This window comes from Hemitrygon akajei, unplaced genomic scaffold (assembly GCF_048418815.1).
Source record: "Hemitrygon akajei unplaced genomic scaffold, sHemAka1.3 Scf000099, whole genome shotgun sequence".
NCBI lineage: Eukaryota > Metazoa > Chordata > Chondrichthyes > Myliobatiformes > Dasyatidae > Hemitrygon > Hemitrygon akajei.
The window spans coordinates 2,273,585-2,292,042 of record NW_027331985.1 but is presented as its reverse complement, the minus strand read 5'-3'; the positions used below and the strand labels follow the sequence as shown (position 1 = coordinate 2,292,042).

At 46.3% G+C, this 18,458-nt stretch overlaps 1 protein-coding gene and 1 long non-coding RNA gene across 2 annotated transcripts; both read left to right on the top strand.

Annotated features, from left to right (window-relative positions):
* Positions 1 to 325: 325 nt before the first annotated feature.
* Positions 326 to 4,563, top strand: LOC140723056 (uncharacterized). Its single transcript, XM_073037673.1, has 2 exons — positions 326 to 391; positions 3,061 to 4,563. Exon 2 carries the CDS (start codon positions 3,451 to 3,453, stop codon positions 4,561 to 4,563), a length of 1,113 nt encoding a protein of 370 aa, XP_072893774.1. The 5' UTR covers positions 326 to 391; positions 3,061 to 3,450.
* A 7,271-nt stretch (positions 4,564 to 11,834) lies between these two features.
* Positions 11,835 to 17,231, top strand: LOC140723047 (uncharacterized). The gene is made up of 3 exons (XR_012097791.1): positions 11,835 to 11,967; positions 15,718 to 15,890; positions 17,092 to 17,231. It is a non-coding gene; the product is annotated as an uncharacterized lncRNA (long non-coding RNA).
* Positions 17,232 to 18,458: the final 1,227 nt, after the last annotated feature.

Here is an 18,458-nt window from a genome sequence, read left to right as displayed (position 1 = left end):
GAGGAGAGGTTTGTAAATCCACTGGAAAATGTAGCATTTTGAGTGTGTGCGTCTCTGTATTTCGAGCAACTGCAGAATCTCCTGTGTTTTATATCTGCATTTTACTTTGGCATTGGATACACGTTGATATCGAGTATATTGTTTATGGGAGCTTTCTGAGTTAAAACAGCTGCAGATTTTTCTATACACACACGAAAAAAATGAGGTATGAATATTGAACCAGAGCCTGCAGAAATATTTAATTGGCACCGTGATTACCCATAAGGCGCTGCGTTTAAAATTTCGCTGTCGCTGAAGCACCGAACAGATGCGCAGGCGTCAGAGCTGATGACGTCACCAAGTATCACGCACGCGCACAGTACACAGAAGGCCTTGGAAATACCGTCTGCGGGTAAGATCGATTCTCTGTGTTTTTATCTTAAACACCGACTGAGGGACGATTCCTGTGAAATCCGGACACCGTGACCCGCAATCCCGGGACACTCCTGCTCTCTCCCCTCTCTCTCAGCCCCACGATCTGTACATGGGTCCCGGGGAGCTTCCGGCCGATGAGGGAATGGGAACAGATGGATCTCTCAGACAGAGCTGAGCTCCAGCTATCTAAATGCAAGGATTAGGAACTCGGAGAAAGGGAACAAAATCTTTTATATCACCAGTTGAGAAAATCACCTTTGTTCTATCTCCAATCACAAACAAGAGAACATCTGCAGATGCTGGAAATCCAAGCAACACAAATTGCTGGATGAACTCAGCTTTTGTACAGTTTTCCATAGATGCTGTCTGGTCTGCAGAGTTCCTCCAGAATTTTGTGTGTGTTCTTGCTCTGGACTTTTCTACCGGTGAGAACATGTTTTGTCCCATTCTCTCTGGGTACATAATGATATCAAACACCCTTGCCCTGGGCAACAAGTAGCTTCCAGTTCACAAATGTGCCAGACTCCAATGAGACAAACTACTGCCCTTCCCTTCATGTTCATTGGCATTGCCATCACTGAGTTCACCACCGTTAGTCACTTGGGGGAGACTTCAGGGGAAATATTTATGTACAATACAGAAACTGGTGTTACCTGTGTGCATTGTGGTGATGCTAAAGTTGCTGGAGAATTTGCAAGTGGGAAGAAATGGAGTGCTATTTGGAAATATGACTTTTTAAAGCATAATTTAGCAAGCAAATCACATATGGACAATGTGCAAAAGCTTTGGTGAGAAAATCCTTCATTACCCGTTCCAGGCCTGCTACATAGGTTGTGTGAGAGTGCAGATGAACTCGATCAAACCCAGAGGAGATCAAAGTTCCTATTGACAGTGATTTGCTAGCTGTGAAAATGAATACCTCTCTATATAAAATTCACTGTGCACATCTTGTCACTGGGTAAAAAAAATGCACAGTGCAAGATTTATCTGCACATCAGTTATTACAAATTAGAGGGGATATTGGAGGGAAGGAGGGGAGAGCTCAAGTGTCCCTGATGTCCTCACCTACAAGATGTACATCCAGCTGCAGCTTGTAATCCTGCACTTTAAGGAGTTGGATCTTGAAATGGGTGAATTGCAGATCATCCAGCAGTTGGAGGGGGTGATAGATATGACATGAAGAGAGGTGAGTTACACCCAAGGTGCAGGACACAGGAAACTGTGTGAGAGTCAGGCAGGTGAATGAGGTTAAATAGCCATCGCAGAGTACTTTGTTGCTATCCCGCACAACAGCAGGTGGACCACTTTAGACACTGTTGGGGGTAATTGCCTGACAGAGGAAAGTCAAAGGGGTGATAGGAGATTTGTTAGTTAGGGGAACAGACCAAGAGGCAACTAATATCCTAGTGATATGGCTTGCTAGAGGTAGTGCGGGGGGGGGGGGGGGTTGATGTGGTTTAAATAAGTTGTAGGGGGAATGGGAGCTAGATTGACAGAACAGATAGTGGAGAGGGTGAATTGAATTGACTTTATTACAAATATCCTTCATATGGATGAGGAGTAGAAATATTTACGTTACATTACTGTCTAAATGTGCAATGTGTAATTGAAATTGATTTATAATAATTAGTTTGTATATAGGACAGTCTAGAAAACATAGAAATCAATCAATCAGTCTGATGGCCTGGTGGAAAATGATGTCCCGGAGCCTGTTGGTCCTTTTGCTGTGGTACCGTTTCCTGGATGGTAGCAGCAGGAACAGTTTGTGGTTGTGGTGAATTTGGTCCCCGATATCCTTTGGGCCATTTTTACACAAATCCATACCCCTACCATCCAGGCTCCCATCCAAACTGCTTTTAAACGGTGAAACCGAGCTCATATTCACCACTTGTGCTGGCATCTCATTCCACACTCTCACAACCATTTCAGTAAAGAGCTTTTCCAAATATTCCGATTAAATTTTCACCTTCCCCACCTACCCATGACCTCTGATTGTCATCCCACCCAACCTCAGTGGAAAAAGCTGCTTGCATTTATTTACCCAATCTTCTCCCTCATCATCTTGTATACTTCCAACAAATCCTCAAAGCAATGTGTAATTTCCTTGTTTATGTTTAGAGACTTTTTTAGGTGTATAAGATGATGAGGGGCATTGATCGTGTGCATAGCCAGAGGTTTGTTTTCCCAGGGCTGAAATGTCTAACACAAGGGAGCAGAGTTTTAAGGTGCTTGGAAATAGATACCGAGGGGATGTCAGGGGTAAGTTTTTTACACAGAGAGTGGTGAGTGTGTGGAATGCACTGCTGGCTTTTTCGGTGAGAGTGCTTCAGTTACTGTGGGGCCAGGAACCCATGCAGCTCAGTGGGAACAGGGAATAATACCAATGGAGAGAGTCAAACTGAGCCAGGTCACAGATTGGAGATGACAGAAATGCCCCATTCTTATAGAGACAGGAAGAGCATCAGAGAGAGTTTGATGGTCATTCCAGATGCCAGCACTGTGCCCAGTTGGAAGATGATTTCTCTCTCCAACTTGTGTTGAACCTCACTGTATCTGTGTGATGTCAGTTCACAGCTTGACAACTCAGTGATCTCATCTGAAATGCTGTCCTACACCCACTGATGGATTTTGTAAATCTTTTTACAGGTTACAAATCACAAGGAATTTCTCTACGGAAATCTAAAACACAACACACCAGTTTTGCTGTCTCTGTCCAGATATTTAAGAAGTGGAGCAAGCGATTCACTCGATCAGCATTCCTGCTCAGACTGTGGAGAGGGATTCACTCTATCATCTGACCGACTGGCACACCTGTCATTTTAAACGGGTACGACAGTGGGAATGGATTCAGATGGACATTTCAACTGAAGGGACATCAATAAGTTCACACTGGGACAAGGCCATCCACCTGTTCTGTGTGTGAGAAGGGATTCAGTTGGTCTTCCCACCTGTGGACACACCAGTTAGTTCACACTGGGGCAGAGGCTGGTCATTTGCTGAATTTGTAGGGAAGGTTTCACTCGGTCATCTGACCAAATGGTTCACCAGCAAGTCCACACTGAGGAGTGGCTGTTCACTTGTTTAGACTGTGGGAAGGGATTCACTAAGTCATCTAAACTGAAGCTACATCAGAGAGTTCACACTGGGGAGAGACCGTTTACCTGCTCATATTGTGGAAAAGGATTCACTTGCTCATACCAACTGAAAGTACATCAAAGAATTCACACTGGAGAGAGGCCGTTCACTTGCTCAGACTGTGGGAAGGGATTCACTCGTTCATCTGAACTGAAGGTACATCAGCGAGTTCACACTGGGGAGAGGCCGTTCACCTGCTCAGACTGTGGGAAGGGATTCACTTGCTCATCTAAACTGAAGGTACATCAGCGAGTTCACACTGGAGAGAGGCTGTTCACCTGCTCAGATTGTGGGAAGGGATTCACTCAGTCAGCCCACCTACAAGCACACAGGTCAGTTCACACTGGGGATAGGCCGTTTACCTGCTCATACTGTGGGGAGGGATTCACTTTGTCATCACAGCTACTGAGACATCAGTCAGTTCACACTGGGGTGTGGCCATTCACATGCTCAGACTGTGGGAAGGGATTCACTCAGTCATCCACCCTAATGGCTCACCAGCGAGTTCACACTGGGGAGCGGCCGTTCACCTGCTCGGACTGTGGGAAGGGATTCACTCTGTCATCTAAACTGAAGGTACATCAGAGAGTACACACTGGAGAGAGGCCGTTCATCTGCTCCGTCTGTGCGAAGGGATTCACTTGTTCACCTGACCTGAAGGTACATCAGAGAGTTCACACTGGGGAACGGCCGTTCAGATGCTCAGACTGTGGGAAGGGATTCACTCGGTCATCTCACCTAATGGTTCACCAGCGAGCTCACACAGGGGAGCGGCCATTCACATGCTCAGACTGTGGGAAAGGATTCACTCAGTCATCCCACCTATTGGCACACCAGCGAGTTCACACAGGGGAGCGGCCATTCACCTGTTCAGACTGTGGTAAGGGATTCACTCGGTCATCTCAACTGAAGGTACATCAGCGAATTCACACTGGAGAGAGGCCATTCAGCTGTTCAGACTGTGGGAAAAGATTTACTCAGTCATCTCAAGTGAAGATTCACTTTGTCATCTAAACTGAAGGTACATCAGCGAGTTCACACCGGGGAGAGGCCATTCACCTGCTCAGACTGTGGGAAGGGATTCACTCAGTCATACCACCTGCAAGCACACTGGTCAGTTCACACTGGGGAGAGGCCGTTCACAGACTCAAGCCTGAATTATACCTCTGCGTAGACGCTACAGTGTAGCATACACAGTAGCGCCATGCAAGTGGCCTACACCGTTGTGTGCATTTTTACTTGTGAGTTTGTGTGTCTGCATTGCTCTGGCAAAGCGCTAGTTGGTGTTGGGGTTCTATGTCACTGTATTGAATTGACTCATCTGGAGTTGGGAACGATGGCGCGACTGCTGAGTACATCTTGTTGGAGTTGGAGCTAATTGATGTTGAACAAGAGTTACTTTTATTGAAATTACTGCAGCGCAGAAAAGAGAAGCTTTTCTATTTCTTTGTGCAGTCCACGACGTCCAAACCGATGTTTGTGGAAATTTCTTTACACGAATTTCATGCCATTTGCAAGTCTTTTATAGTGTAACCAATGGAGAGTCGTACAAATGTAGATATTTTCTGACTTCCTCACGTAACCTCTCCTCGATTTGGTCCATCTTCCAACTTCGAAGCAACAGGAAATACCTCGGAGGAAATGTGCTGCTACCAAGCAGACCGATCACAGTTCTCACGGTCTGTGACGCACAGTTACATTTTCATAAGGTGTTCTTTAGGCTACGGCGTACGGTATGGCCTAGGGTTGCCGCATCAGATACGCAGCTATGCGGACCGTACGGTGAAGCATAATTCAGGCTTCAGTGTGTGGGAAGGGATTCACTCGGACATCTCAACTACAGAGACACCAACGAGTTTACACTGGGCGAGAGGCCGATCTGTATGCTCAGACTTTGGGAAGAGATTCTCTCTGTGAAATCAAGCTAATGTGCATGACTGAGTTCACACTGGGGGAGAGACCGTTCACCTGCTGTGTACTATTTTGGAAGCGATTCACTCAGTAATCTAACCCTATGCAACTCTTGCTTCGGCTAACAGCTAAATATAGGGGGTGATAACCCCCCAGCCCGACCAAACTTAAGAAATCTTGTTTGGGGTGGATGCTGTGTGATGTGTCCCCTGTTACAAATCAGTACCCTGAAATAACAAACAGTACACAATATGTGATTAAATGACTGAGATGTATAATTCTTACTTTGACTATATGGTTAGTGAAGTAATCAAAAAGAAAGAAAAAGGGCCCACTCTCTCTTCTCATTTCTCCCCAGCAAAAGACACATGGAAATCTCTCTTCCAGACTCACAAGGAAGAACATTTCTGTCATTGGATAGTCCCACACTCCAAAACCCTGTTATCTCTAGTCTTACTCGAAGCATTGCTGCTGCAGAGAAGCCATTAACTCAGCAGTGAAACATTGCAGAGAGTCCACTGCATCAGCAGTGAAACCTACAGCGTGTTACACTTATGACACACTACCGGGTTCACACTGGGGAGAAAGTTTCAATGAGCTGCATGCTGCATATTTGTCCATCACCATTGCTAAATGCAATTTCGAGAGTGTCTGTCGGTGCTGAACTCTGCAACTATTGCTGCTGCTGACCACACCCAGTTCTGCACCCTGGTCACTGGGCATGGGAGGAGTTTCATCTGCTGCATATTCACCTTTAATGGGACTAGATCTGTGACAAATAAATCAGTTGTATTTTAAACACTGTCTCTGGTACTTAGTGAATTCTATAACACACCTAGTGTACAGTAGAGTGTGTCAACTCAGGCCGGCTGGACCTGATTCTGTCCACAACAGATCTTTCAAATCCTCCCCTGTTGTTCACCTCTCACTCTCCCTGTGGTGATGGGTTCCAAATTGTCATCAATCTGGGTGAAGATGTGTCCCTTGAATTTCCTGAAGAATTCGAGCTGACTGCAGTTCTGTCTGAGATGTTCTTCGCCCCTCAAATCTCTGGCTGAGGAAGAATGACATTGGGAGTGAACGTCCTTATTCAGGGCTCCTTTGTCACCATCTCGTCTGCTCAGATCGTTGGGATGTCTCCCATGGATTGGTTAATGTCTCCCATCCATTGGTTAATGTTTGTCTTCCAGAGTGGTGATTCATTTTTCTGAGTTGGCCTCTCATGTACGTGTTCTGGTCTGTATTTCTTATCACGATTGCATATACACACATGGAGTGTGCTGAATCCTCTTCATTTTGGATGAAAACATATCTGAGGGGTGATTGATATGTTCGTGGCCTCGGGATGGATGGGGTCAATTTTGGAAAACCTAGCACATTTATTTTTCAACGTGGTCCCGTCCTACATTTACAGCACTTAGTCCAGCAGTGGCTTGCAAAGGTTTGGGCACCCGCTGGTCAAAATTTCTGTTCCTGTGAATAGCTCAGCGAGTAAAAGATGACCTGATTTCCAAAAGGCAACAAAGTCAAAGATGACACATTTCTTTAATATTTTAAGCAAGATTACATTTTAATTTCCAATCTTTTACAGTTTCAAAATAACAAAAAAGGAAAAGGGCCCGAAGCAAAAGTTTGGGCGCCCTATATTGTTCGGTACTTAGTAACAACCCCTTTGGCAAGAAACACAGCTTGTAAACGCCTTTTGTAGCCAACCAAGAGTCTTACAGTTCTTGTTTTGGGTAAATGTCTGGGTTCAGTCATAAACAGCAAAGTACTGATTGTGGAAAGTTACAAATCACTATATTACTGGATGTCAAAGAGAGCAGCCAGCAATGTAACAGGCCCTTTGGCCGTTCCAGTCAATGCCGACCTGTTTTTGTTGTTACTGCCTAGTTTCAGCTACCTGCACCAGAGCCTCCATACACCTCCCATCCACGTCCTCACCCAAATTCCTCTTTAGTGTCTAAATCAAAACCACATCCTCCACTTCCACTGGCAGCTCATTCTACACTCTCACCAACCACTGAGGTGAAGAATTCCCCGAAAATAATTCACTTTCACCCTGAACATATGTCCAATGTTGAGGGTGAGAGGGAGACGAGGCAGAGAAGGAAGACAGTAATGCGAGGGGTGGTCGACGTGCGGAGAGGGAAACAGAGCGGAGTGTTTATACATAATATCTTTCAGAAAAACTAATTGTTTGAACTTGCTGCAAACCTACTCTCCCATACCCTGTACATTCTTAATCAAATTATTGATCTAGATGACAAGTAGCAAAGTTTGATGTTCAAAGTAAATGTTATTATCAGAGTACATATATGTCACCACATGCAACCCTGAGATTGTTTTTCCTACAGGAACACTTAGCAAATCTATAGAATAGTAACAGGATCAATGAGAAGATCAGGTGAAGCATAGAATTCAACAAACTGTGCAAATGCAAATATCATTAAATATCAATGAGTAATTGAGAGCAATGGGGCGTGTAACCCTGGGGAACCTCACTAGGCCCGGGCCTCGAGTCCAATAAACAGCCTCCCACCATCACTCTCTGCTTCCTGCCATCAAGACAACTGTGCATCCAGTGAGCCAGCTCTCCCTGGATCCGCGTGTGATCTGACTTTCCACAGCAACTTACCATGTGAACCTTATCAAAGGCCTCACTGATGCCCATATCGGCCCCAATCCTGGGACAGATGTGTCACAGATCAGAGGGCGATGGATTTAAGCGGAGGATGAAGAGGTTTAGAGGGATCTGAGGAAGAGACTTTTCACTCAGAGTGCAGCTGAAATCTGGAACTCGCTGCCCGAGGTGGTGGTGGAGGCAGGTCCCTTCACAACATTTACGAACAGGATGAGCATTGAAACTGCCGAGATTCAGTCGGGCTATGAACCAAGTGCTGATAAATGGGACCAGTGTAGACAGTGAGTGGATGGTCAGAACAGGTATGGCTGGCCAAAGGCCTGTTTCCGTGCTGTGTGATCCACCACTGCCGGACATGCTAAATTAACTATGGTGGCACCGCAAGGCATTGATTTCAAAACTCCACATCCCTCTCCAACCTGAAATAAACCAGACTGAACCCCTTTGTCACCACTGTGAGTATCTGTTTCTGTCAAGGTAACGTAGAGATTGATCATTTTTGCTAAACAACTGGCAATTGATGAAGTTCCTGTGTGTTCTTCCATTAATGTTGCCGGCTGTACAGCAAAACTAACCCTCTCACTGTTTCAGAATCAGTGATTAAATCCGGCCCCAAACACCGTGATTTCATCCCTGCACATTGTAACTTGAACCATCTCACTGAGGGTCTGATGCAGACACAACCCCTGCCCTCTGCACATGTGATCACATCTCCCCTGCTTCTGACAATTCAAATACCCTCAGAATGGTTTTTTGATACAGTCTTAAAGTTATGGTACATTCAGCTCGTCCTCAGACCTGACAAACCATGTGTTCCCACAGCTGGTTCCACCTGTTGGTGTGTCCTCTTTCCTCCACCTCCAGGGAAGCTGCATCTCCACACAAACTTCCCACTGGAGACGACTGTCTGTACCCGTGACACAGGAAATCACATCACTGTCACTCTCCTGATACCGTGTACTGACCTGCTCACCTCCGGGTATCCTCCCTCAACAAGCTTCTTCCTCAGTCACCGTCTGTGAGATTATATAAAAATACAATTACTGTAAAACGATCTATCAGACATCTCCTGTACCCCTCCACCCCGGACAATTGTTTGCTGACTAAAACTCTCTCTCCTCAGCCCCCTTCCCTATTCCCTTTCCCTTTGCAAACTCCAGCTATGCCAGCTGATCGCGCAATCCACTGTGAGGACATTTATATCTCACAGGAGGATGTAGAAACCCGTGTTGTTCTCTGATACAGAGGTCACTGACACCCCACCGCCATCCCAATCTGCACCAACTAGCCCATGACGGGTGACAGCTCTTCCAGACACTGGGGCTTTGTAACAAACACAATGTTAACAGCAAGATTAGACAGTAATTCATTTGAAGAGATAATTGCTGCTTCCTGAAAGGACACTCGAGCGTCCGATACAACGGAGCAGATCCTCCCCCGTTCACAACTTTATTTGACCCGGGTCACGGAACGTCCGATCATCCCACTTTCTCACAACAGCAACACACCCCCCATCCCTCTCCCCCCCCCGCCCCCCCGACTTACACCCATAACCTCTACCCACACACACACAGACAGATCCTACTCACCCCTAACCCCTCCCAGCCTGGGAACCACAACTAACTGATCCCACAGCCCGGGCTCGGGCGCAAAGCTAAAACCGGGGCTACAGGACCGGAGAGCCCGGAGCCTCCAGCCGTCCGGCAGAACTCGTTCCCGGCACTTTTCATAGAAACATAGAAAACCTACAGCACGATACAGGCCCTTCGGCCCACAAAGTTGTGATTCGACGGCAACCGGCCCCCGATTTCCACAACCGACCCGAGATCAGACCCTTCTTCACGGACGCCTGACTGACAGAAGAACCGCGGCGACAGCTCCAGTCGGCACTGCGCCTGCGTTTAGCAGGAGGTTCTGGGCTGCACCAGCCGTGGCCGGAGGTCCCTACAGAGGGACCAGTGACCGGAGGCGGGAGGGACAACGGAGAGGTAAATCACAAACACGACAAAGTCTGCAGATGCTGGAAATTCAGAGCAACACAAACAAAACGCTGGCCGAACTCAGCCGGCCGGGCAGCATCTATCAGAGAGAAAAACCACACTCCCACCCCACCTCCCGCATAAAACAATGCAATCAGAGGTTTATGATAATTTTCAACATCAAAAGATTGCCCTGACACAAACTGATGAAATGTCTCACAAGGAAACATAATGCTGAGCAATTCTTTTTCAATCTGGGCATTACGTGTTTCTGGATCAGATAATGAACAAGTTGCATCCGCCACTTGTAGCCATTCCTTATCATGAAATGATCATTTTCAACATCAATAGATTCCCCAGAGGGAATCGGAATGAAACTGTTTGGACACCAGGAAGTCCCGCTCGGAGCGGATAGTTCAAAGGTTAATTTATTATCAAAGCAGGTATCCGTAAACAATTCTTGAGCTTTTTCTCTTCTCCAGAAAACCACGAAACAAAGAAAGAGCATGAAAGTCGTTCAGAGAGAAAAATCAAACTCCCACCTCAACTCCCGCTTCAAAAAGACAGCATCCCGATCATCAAACTCCCAAAACCCACCCCTCCCGCACAAAAGGGAACAATATCATCGACCGCCCCCACCCCCAGAAAAAACACTCCTACCCCGCACAACTGCGGAGGAGCCGGTGTCACCAGTGTAGAGGCGGCCGCATCGGGAGCAGCGGACACAACGGGCGACCCCGGAAGATTCACAGGTGAAGTGTCGCCTCACCTGGAAGGATGCTTGGACAACGGAGAGCGTTCGGCCCTTTCACTGTGACACCCCGAACTCCACATCGAATCCGTCCAAACGAATCTGGGCGAAATTTAATGACCAATAAATATAATTCCTCTCAGCGGTCAGCTGTCTGAATGATCCCCTGACTCTGAGAGGAAGGGGTATCTATGGTCCACACTGTCAGGGTGTTGAGTTTACCAGGAGACAAAGACTGCAGGGACGAGAGGTTTTCTGTTGACTAATACACTGTGTGTGGACCCCGCTGGCAATTCTGGTGTTGTGACCCGAATCGAGACAAACACTACGCTGCCCACTCCACCGACAACACGGCACAGCCAGACACATAACAGGGGACTTTACATCTTACAACACTGGATTCAGTGATGAAACCCGTGATTAATGTTGTTGTCCCACCGAAAAATCCATTAAAGTGATTTTAAATACGAGCGCTCCCCACAGGTGACGTCACACAGCTCCCCCCACTCGCCTGACGTCACACATGGGCTCCCCACACCGGGATCTGCCCTGACGGGCGCGGTGTGTAACGTCACCCACGTGCTGCTGTACTCGAGCTTTATCGGTTTAACGGCTGGGCTAATAATTAAGTGTTTATAAACATAGACTGATTTTACTGAAACCCGCACATTTCCTGTGTGGGTCTGAATTGTGTGTCGGGATGGGATGGGAATCGAAATTATAACTCTGAGAACTCTGTGACCTGGGGCTGGAGGGAAAGGGATCGGGGAAGATATGGAGGGAAAAATTAAATACGAGTCTGGTGTAAATATGGAAATAATATAGGGAAATAATGAAATAATTTGGGAAGTGCGGCGGTGGGTCGGGCAATATGTGAAGGGGGAGGAACAGTCACCGAGTCACGTGATCCTGTTTTACCGCGGATCGTCAGCATTTTCCGAGGCTCCGCCCAACGCCCGTGACGCAATAAGCAGATTGCGCATGCTCACATTCCCGGGAAAGGCAGTGTTTTTTCGTTCTTTGTGAAAGCGGGTCGGCGGTGAGATCGGGATCGGGAGGGGCTTCTCGCCCCCTTGGACGGGGAGCCGGAGACGGATTATTCTCTGCGGGGCAACACCAACAATTTCCCTTCGGTAAGTATTGAAGCCGGTTCCGAGCGGGGAGGTCTGACGTTGGGTAGTGAGTTAACTTTCCCGAACTCAAACAAGAGAAAATCTGCAGTTGCTGGAAATGCGAGCAACGCGCACAAAATGCTGGAGGAACTCAGCAGTCCGGGCAGCATCTAGGGGAAGAATACAGTCGACATTACCGGCCGAAACCCTTCGGCAGGACTGGAGAATAAAAGGTGGGGGTGGGGAGGGAGAGAGAAACACAAGGTGATCGGTGAAACCTGAAGGGGGAGGGGATGAACTTTCCCGAACTGGCGGCCTCGCCTCGCTTCCTTCACAGAATCTGCCGGGGTCGGTCCGGGTTGTGAGACCTTCACACCGAACCGTCTGAGATGAGCCGCCGCACAGCCCCTGTTGTTCTGGTCCTATTAGCAGGATGACGTAAACATGTTTCTATCTTGTTACTGACAGAGAATCGTATAGTGTGTGTCCCGTGTGTTATCTGAATGTACTTGCCTGTGATGCTGCCACAAGTCAGTGTTTCTCTGTACCTGTACGTTCCCGTACTTGTGCACTTGGCAATAAATTCAACAGGACCTGAGAAATCTCAGTGAGATTTGATTAGTGATGATCATCTTGGCAGCTCGGTAGGTCGAATGTATGAGACAGTACACTGTTAAATGCAAAACCCTGAACACTGTTGATGATCAGAGGGATCTTAGACTCCAAGTTCATCGCTCCATGAAAGAGACTGCACAGATTGATCGGGTGGTTAAGAAGGCAAATGGCATGGTTGTCTTTATTAGTTGAAGCATTGAGTTCAAAAGTCGGGAAGTTGTGTTGCAGCTTTATAAAACTAGTTAGACCACATCTGGAATGTTTCATACAGATCTGGTCGCTCCCATTCTCGGAAGGATATCGGGGCTTTGGAGAGGGTGCAGAAGAGGTTTACCAGGATATTGCCTGGATTAGAGGGCCTGAGCTTTAACGGGAGGTTGGACAAAATTGTGTCGTTTTCTCCGGAGTCGTGCCAGCTGGAGTGAGACTGGATGGACGTTTATAAGATTACCAGAGGATTAGAAACCATGTCTCAGAAAAGCAGCGTCCATTATCAAGGACCTCCAGCACCCAGGGCATGTGGTTTTCTCAATGTTACCAGCAGGTAAAGAGGTACAGAAGTCTGAAGGCTCACACTCAGTGATTCAGGAACAGTTTCTTCCCCTCTGCCATCCGATTGCTAAATGGATATTGAACCCTTGAACACTACCTCACATATAAAATATATAGTATTTCTGTTTGTTGCACGATTTTTAATTTATTCACAGAAACATAGAAAACCTACAGCACAATACAAGCCCTTCGGCCCACAAAGTTGTGCCAACATGTCCCTACCTCAGGAATTACTATGGTTACCCATAGCCCCCTACTTTTCTAAGCTAGTATGACTTTATTTTTCTCCAGTGTCTCCAGGTACCTATCCAAAAGACCATATTCTACCCACCTCCACCACTGTTGCCGGTAGCCAATTCCACACACTCACCAACCATTCACTGAGTAAAAAAACTTATCCGTAACATTTCCTCTGCAACTACTCCCCAGCACCTTAAACCTGTGCTGTCTTTTCATAACCATTTCAGACCTGGGAAAAAGTCTCTGACTCTCCACACGATCAATGCCTCTCATCATCTTATACACCTCGATCAGGTCACCTCTCATCCTCCGCTGCTCCAAGTAGAAAAGGCCGAGTTCATTCAAACTATTCTAATAAGGCATGCTCCCCAATCCAGGCAACATCTGTGTAAATATCCTCTGCACCATTTCTATGGTTTCCACATGCTTCGTGTAGTGAGGCAACCAGAATTGAGCACAGTGGGTTGTGACCAGCATCACATATAGCTGCAACATTACCTCTCGGCTCCTAAATTCAATCCCACGATTGATGAAGGTCAATACATCATATGCCCTACTTAACCACAGAGTCAAACTGCGTAGCAACTTTGAGTGTCCTATGGACTGGGACCCCAGGATCCTTCTGATCCTCCACACTGCCAAGGAGTCTTACCATTAATGTTATATTCTGCCATCATGTTTGACCTAACAAAATGAACCACTTCACACTTATCTTGGCTGAACTCCATCTGCCACTTTTCAGCCCATTTTTGCATCCGATCAATGTCCCACTGTAACCTCTGACAGCCCTCCACACTATCCACAACTCCCCCAATCTTTGTGTCATCAGCAAACTTGCTAACGCATCCCTCCTAACCCATCCCTCCACTTACTCATCCAGGTCATTTATCAAAATCACAAAGAGTAAGGGTCCCAGATATACTGTAAATGATTTAGTTGTTTATTTTTATTATTTTATTTTGGTTTTTTTTCCTTCTATACTATGTATTGCATTGAACTGCTGCTGCATGGTTTTCAAATTTCATGACCCACACCGGTGATAATAAACCTGATTCTGATTCTGAGTGGACAGACAATCTATTTTTCCTGGGGGTTGAAATGTCTAATATATTTATGGTGAGAGGAGATGTAAGCAGCAAGTTTGTTTCTCTACACAGAGTGGTGGGTAGCTGGAAAACTCTGCCTGGGGTGGGAGACCCAACTGGTCACGTGATCCCGTTTGCCCCTCCCATTTAACAGCAGATGGGCAGCACCTGTGCATCTGTTTCTGAGGCACTGCCCTCCGGATGATGTGACACTCACTTCGCGCATGTTCACTGTCTCCGGCCGGGCGGTGTTTTCTTTTCCGCTCAGTGCTGAAGTGCATCATCTGTGGGATCGAGGGAAGGGTCCTCACCTCCTGGGTGGGGGAGCCAGGGGTCGGGATCACTGTCTGTGGGCTGAAGATATTGCGTTCCCATCGGTGAGTATTGAGACCGATCCCGAGCGGGGAGATCCGATGTTGGCCGTGAGCCCCGAACTGAGGACCAATTACTCATTTATGTTCTGATTATCTGGGCTGGTCAAAAATGTGTAGACTTCACTTAATCTGCATTGAATGATCCAAGCCTGGAGCCCAGGCTGTCTATTTCTGCAGAGTTGAAATGGGAGACCCACCAACAGGTCATGTGAGGCTGTTTACCGTCGATCAGCCCTGCCCTTCACTTTGTGATGCAAGATGACATGGTGTTTGCTCAGAGTCCCCGGATGGGTCAGGATGCTTCCTCTATGTTGTGTTGGGGGATCTGACATTGGTCACTGAGTCCCGTTAACTTCCCCCAACTCGCCTCACTTCCTGAGGCTGCTCACATTTGTCCGTGAGCTTTGTGGCTGTTGTGTCTTCTCCCGGATTGGGGTGGGTGAGAAAGGAGAATGTCCCAGGTTTTGGGGATCTTTGATTTCACTGCCTGCTTTACCGAGGGACTGGAAATTCTAGGGGGGAGAGTGGTTTCTGTGATGTGCACGTGGCCAAGTGGTTAAGCAATCTGAAGGTCATGAGTTTGAGCCTCAGGCCAGGCAGTGTGTTGTAGCCTTGAGCATGGCACTTAACCACACATTGCTCCTGCACGTTTATAGCCCAGATGGATCAAATCACCTAATCCTGTTCCTGTGTCTTATGCATTACCATGACAGAATGATGGCTCCTTCTTATCCCATATTGTTTTGTGATGTGTGAGGGACAATAAAAGATTGTTCACTGAGATTATTATATTTGGTTTCAACGTTTAAATTTCAGTGAGTTTTGTTCTTAGTAACATTAAGCAGAAATGTTTGGTTCTCCTTTTCATTGTTAATGTGCTTCATTATCTCTCTGGTTAATGTTAGACCTGCGGTGAGAGGTTTATTGGAAGAAAAACCCCAACTGGAAGCAAACCATGGCTAAAGTTGTGGGAACAGCAACAAGTGAACCAGCCCGAGGACTGAGAGCATCAACTGGAGAGAACAACTCTGAATCAGCTGACTTAGAGTTCCCAGTGAGTCAGTGAGGAAGAAGTTTGGTGAGTCTCATTTACTCAAACACTGGTCCTTTATACATTTCATACCTGTACAATAGTAGGTGGGAAATAGTTGGTGAGACTGAATGAGCCCAGAAGAACCATTTATGCCTCTGTCAGACACAGCTGCAATCACACCAGGTCTGGTAATGTGCTTCCAGCAGCCCAGCCCTTTAAAATCACTCGCATTTTGTGGAAGTCAAATCTGGATAAAGTGGTGGAAATCGGGCAGAATCTCAAGTTGCTGGAGATCTGCACTAAAAACTGAAAATGTTTGAAGTCATCCTGACAAAATGTTATTAACCTGAATTGTAAAGATTGTTCCTCTCCCCACAGCTGTTCCTTAAATGCTGAGTAGTTTGGTAATTCCAATTTATTTTTATTACATTCACTCTGGATTGGTTTATGTTTCCTGAAATGTACCAGTTTTAATGTGGAAGTGGAAATGGCTCACTCTGTGATAGTTGAACAATAAAGTAACCACAACTTTTCCCTGCAAATTACCCTGGTGCCAATTAGTTTATTATTCCTAGAAATGTGTTCAGTACAGTTGTTGTGAACAAGGTTTACAAGAATAATCTCAGGAATGTTCGGGGTTATGTATGAGGAGCATTTGATTGTTTTGGACCTGTGCTCAATGGAGTTCAGAGGGACGGTGTGGGTGGTGGAGGGATGTATGGTTAAGTAAACCTACCAAATGCTGAAAAGCCTGGATACAGTGGACATGGAAAGAATGTTTCCATTAGACTGTGGTCTGACAGCACAGTCTCGGAATAAAGAAGCTTCCCTTTAAAACTGAGTGAAGAAAAAATTTGGCCAGAAGATGTCTGATCTGTGGAATTTGTTGCCACAGAGGTTGGATGAAGCTGCCATTTGGGTATATTTATGACAGAGATTAACATATTCATGATTGCTGAGTAGCTCAGGGTTACAGGAGGAAGGCAGGAATATGGTGTTGGAATGAAAATCAGCTGTGGTTGAATGGTGGGGGCAGACCAGATGGATCGTATCACCTAATTCTGTTCCTGACTGAATGATAGCTCCTCCTTATCCCATATTGTTTTGTGATGTGTGAGTGACAATAGAAAAATGTTTACTGAGATCATTATATCAGCCTTCAACGTTTTGTTCTTAGTAACATTAACCTGAAATGTTTGGTTCTCCTTTTTATTGTTATTGTGCTTCATTGTCTCTCTGGTTAAAGTTAGACCTGCGGTGAGAGGTTTATTTGAAGAAAAACACCAACAAGAAGCAAACCACGGCTTAAGACGAGGGAACAGCAACAAGTGAACCAGCCTGAGGACTGAGAGCATTAACTGGAGAGAAAGCCTTCTGACTCAAGAGACTCGGAGATTCCATTGATTCAGTCAGGAGAAAGTTTGGTGAGTCTCATTTACTCAAAGACTGGTCCTTTAGACATTACATACCTGTATAAGGGAAGGTGGGATATAGTAGGAGTGAGACTGAAAGTGCCCATAAGTACCAGTTATGTCTCTGTCAGACCCAGTTGCAATCACTCCAGGTCTGGTAATGAACTTCTAGCAGCCCAGCCCTTTAAAACCACTCCTATTCTGTGGAAGTCGAATCCGGATAAAGTCACTCAGAGACCGTACGGTACAAACTCTTTAATCCAAGCACCCGGGGCTTACTTAGTTAGTCACTGAAACGGGAACAGTCTGTGACTGTTCCCACCAAATCCACTAACTGACTAACAATTCCCCTTACACCACAGATATCTCCATCCATATACCCCCCACACAAGACAGGCTTGAGCCAAAGATATAAACAATAGACAATAGGTGCAGAAGTAAACCATTCGGCCCTTCGAGCCTGCACCGCCATTTTGAGATCATGGCTGATCATCTACTATCAATACCCGGTTCCTGCCTTGTCCCCATATCCCTTGATTCCCCTATCCATAAGATACCTATCCAGCTCCTCCTTGAAAGCATCCAGAGAATTGGCCTCCACTACCTTCCGAGGCAGTGCATTCCAGACCCCCACAGCTCTCTGGGAGAAGAAGTTTTTCCTTAACTCTGTCCTTAATGACCTACCCCTTATTCTCAAACCATGCCCTCTGGTACTGGACTCTCCCAGCATCTGGAACATATTTTCTGCCTCCATCTTGTCCAATCCCTTAATAATCTTATATGTTGCAATCAGATCCCCTCTCAATCTCCTTAATTCCAGGGTGTACAAACCCAGTCTCTCTAACCTGTCTGCGTAAGACATTCCTGCCATCCCAGGAATTAACCTTGTGAATCTACACTGCACTTCCTTTACAACCAGGATGTCCCTTCCTTAACCCTGGAGACCAAAACTGTACACAATACTCCAGGTGTGGTCTCACCAGGGCCCTTTACAAATGCAAGAGGATTTCCTTGCTCTTGTACTCAATTCCCTTTGTAATAAAGGCCAACATTCCATTAGTCTTCTTCACTGCCTGCTGCACTTGCTCATTCACCTTCAGTGACTGATGAACAAGGACTCCTAGATCTCTATGTATTTCTCCCTTACCTAACTCTACACCATTCGGATAATAATTTGCCTTCCTGTTCTTACTCCCAAAGT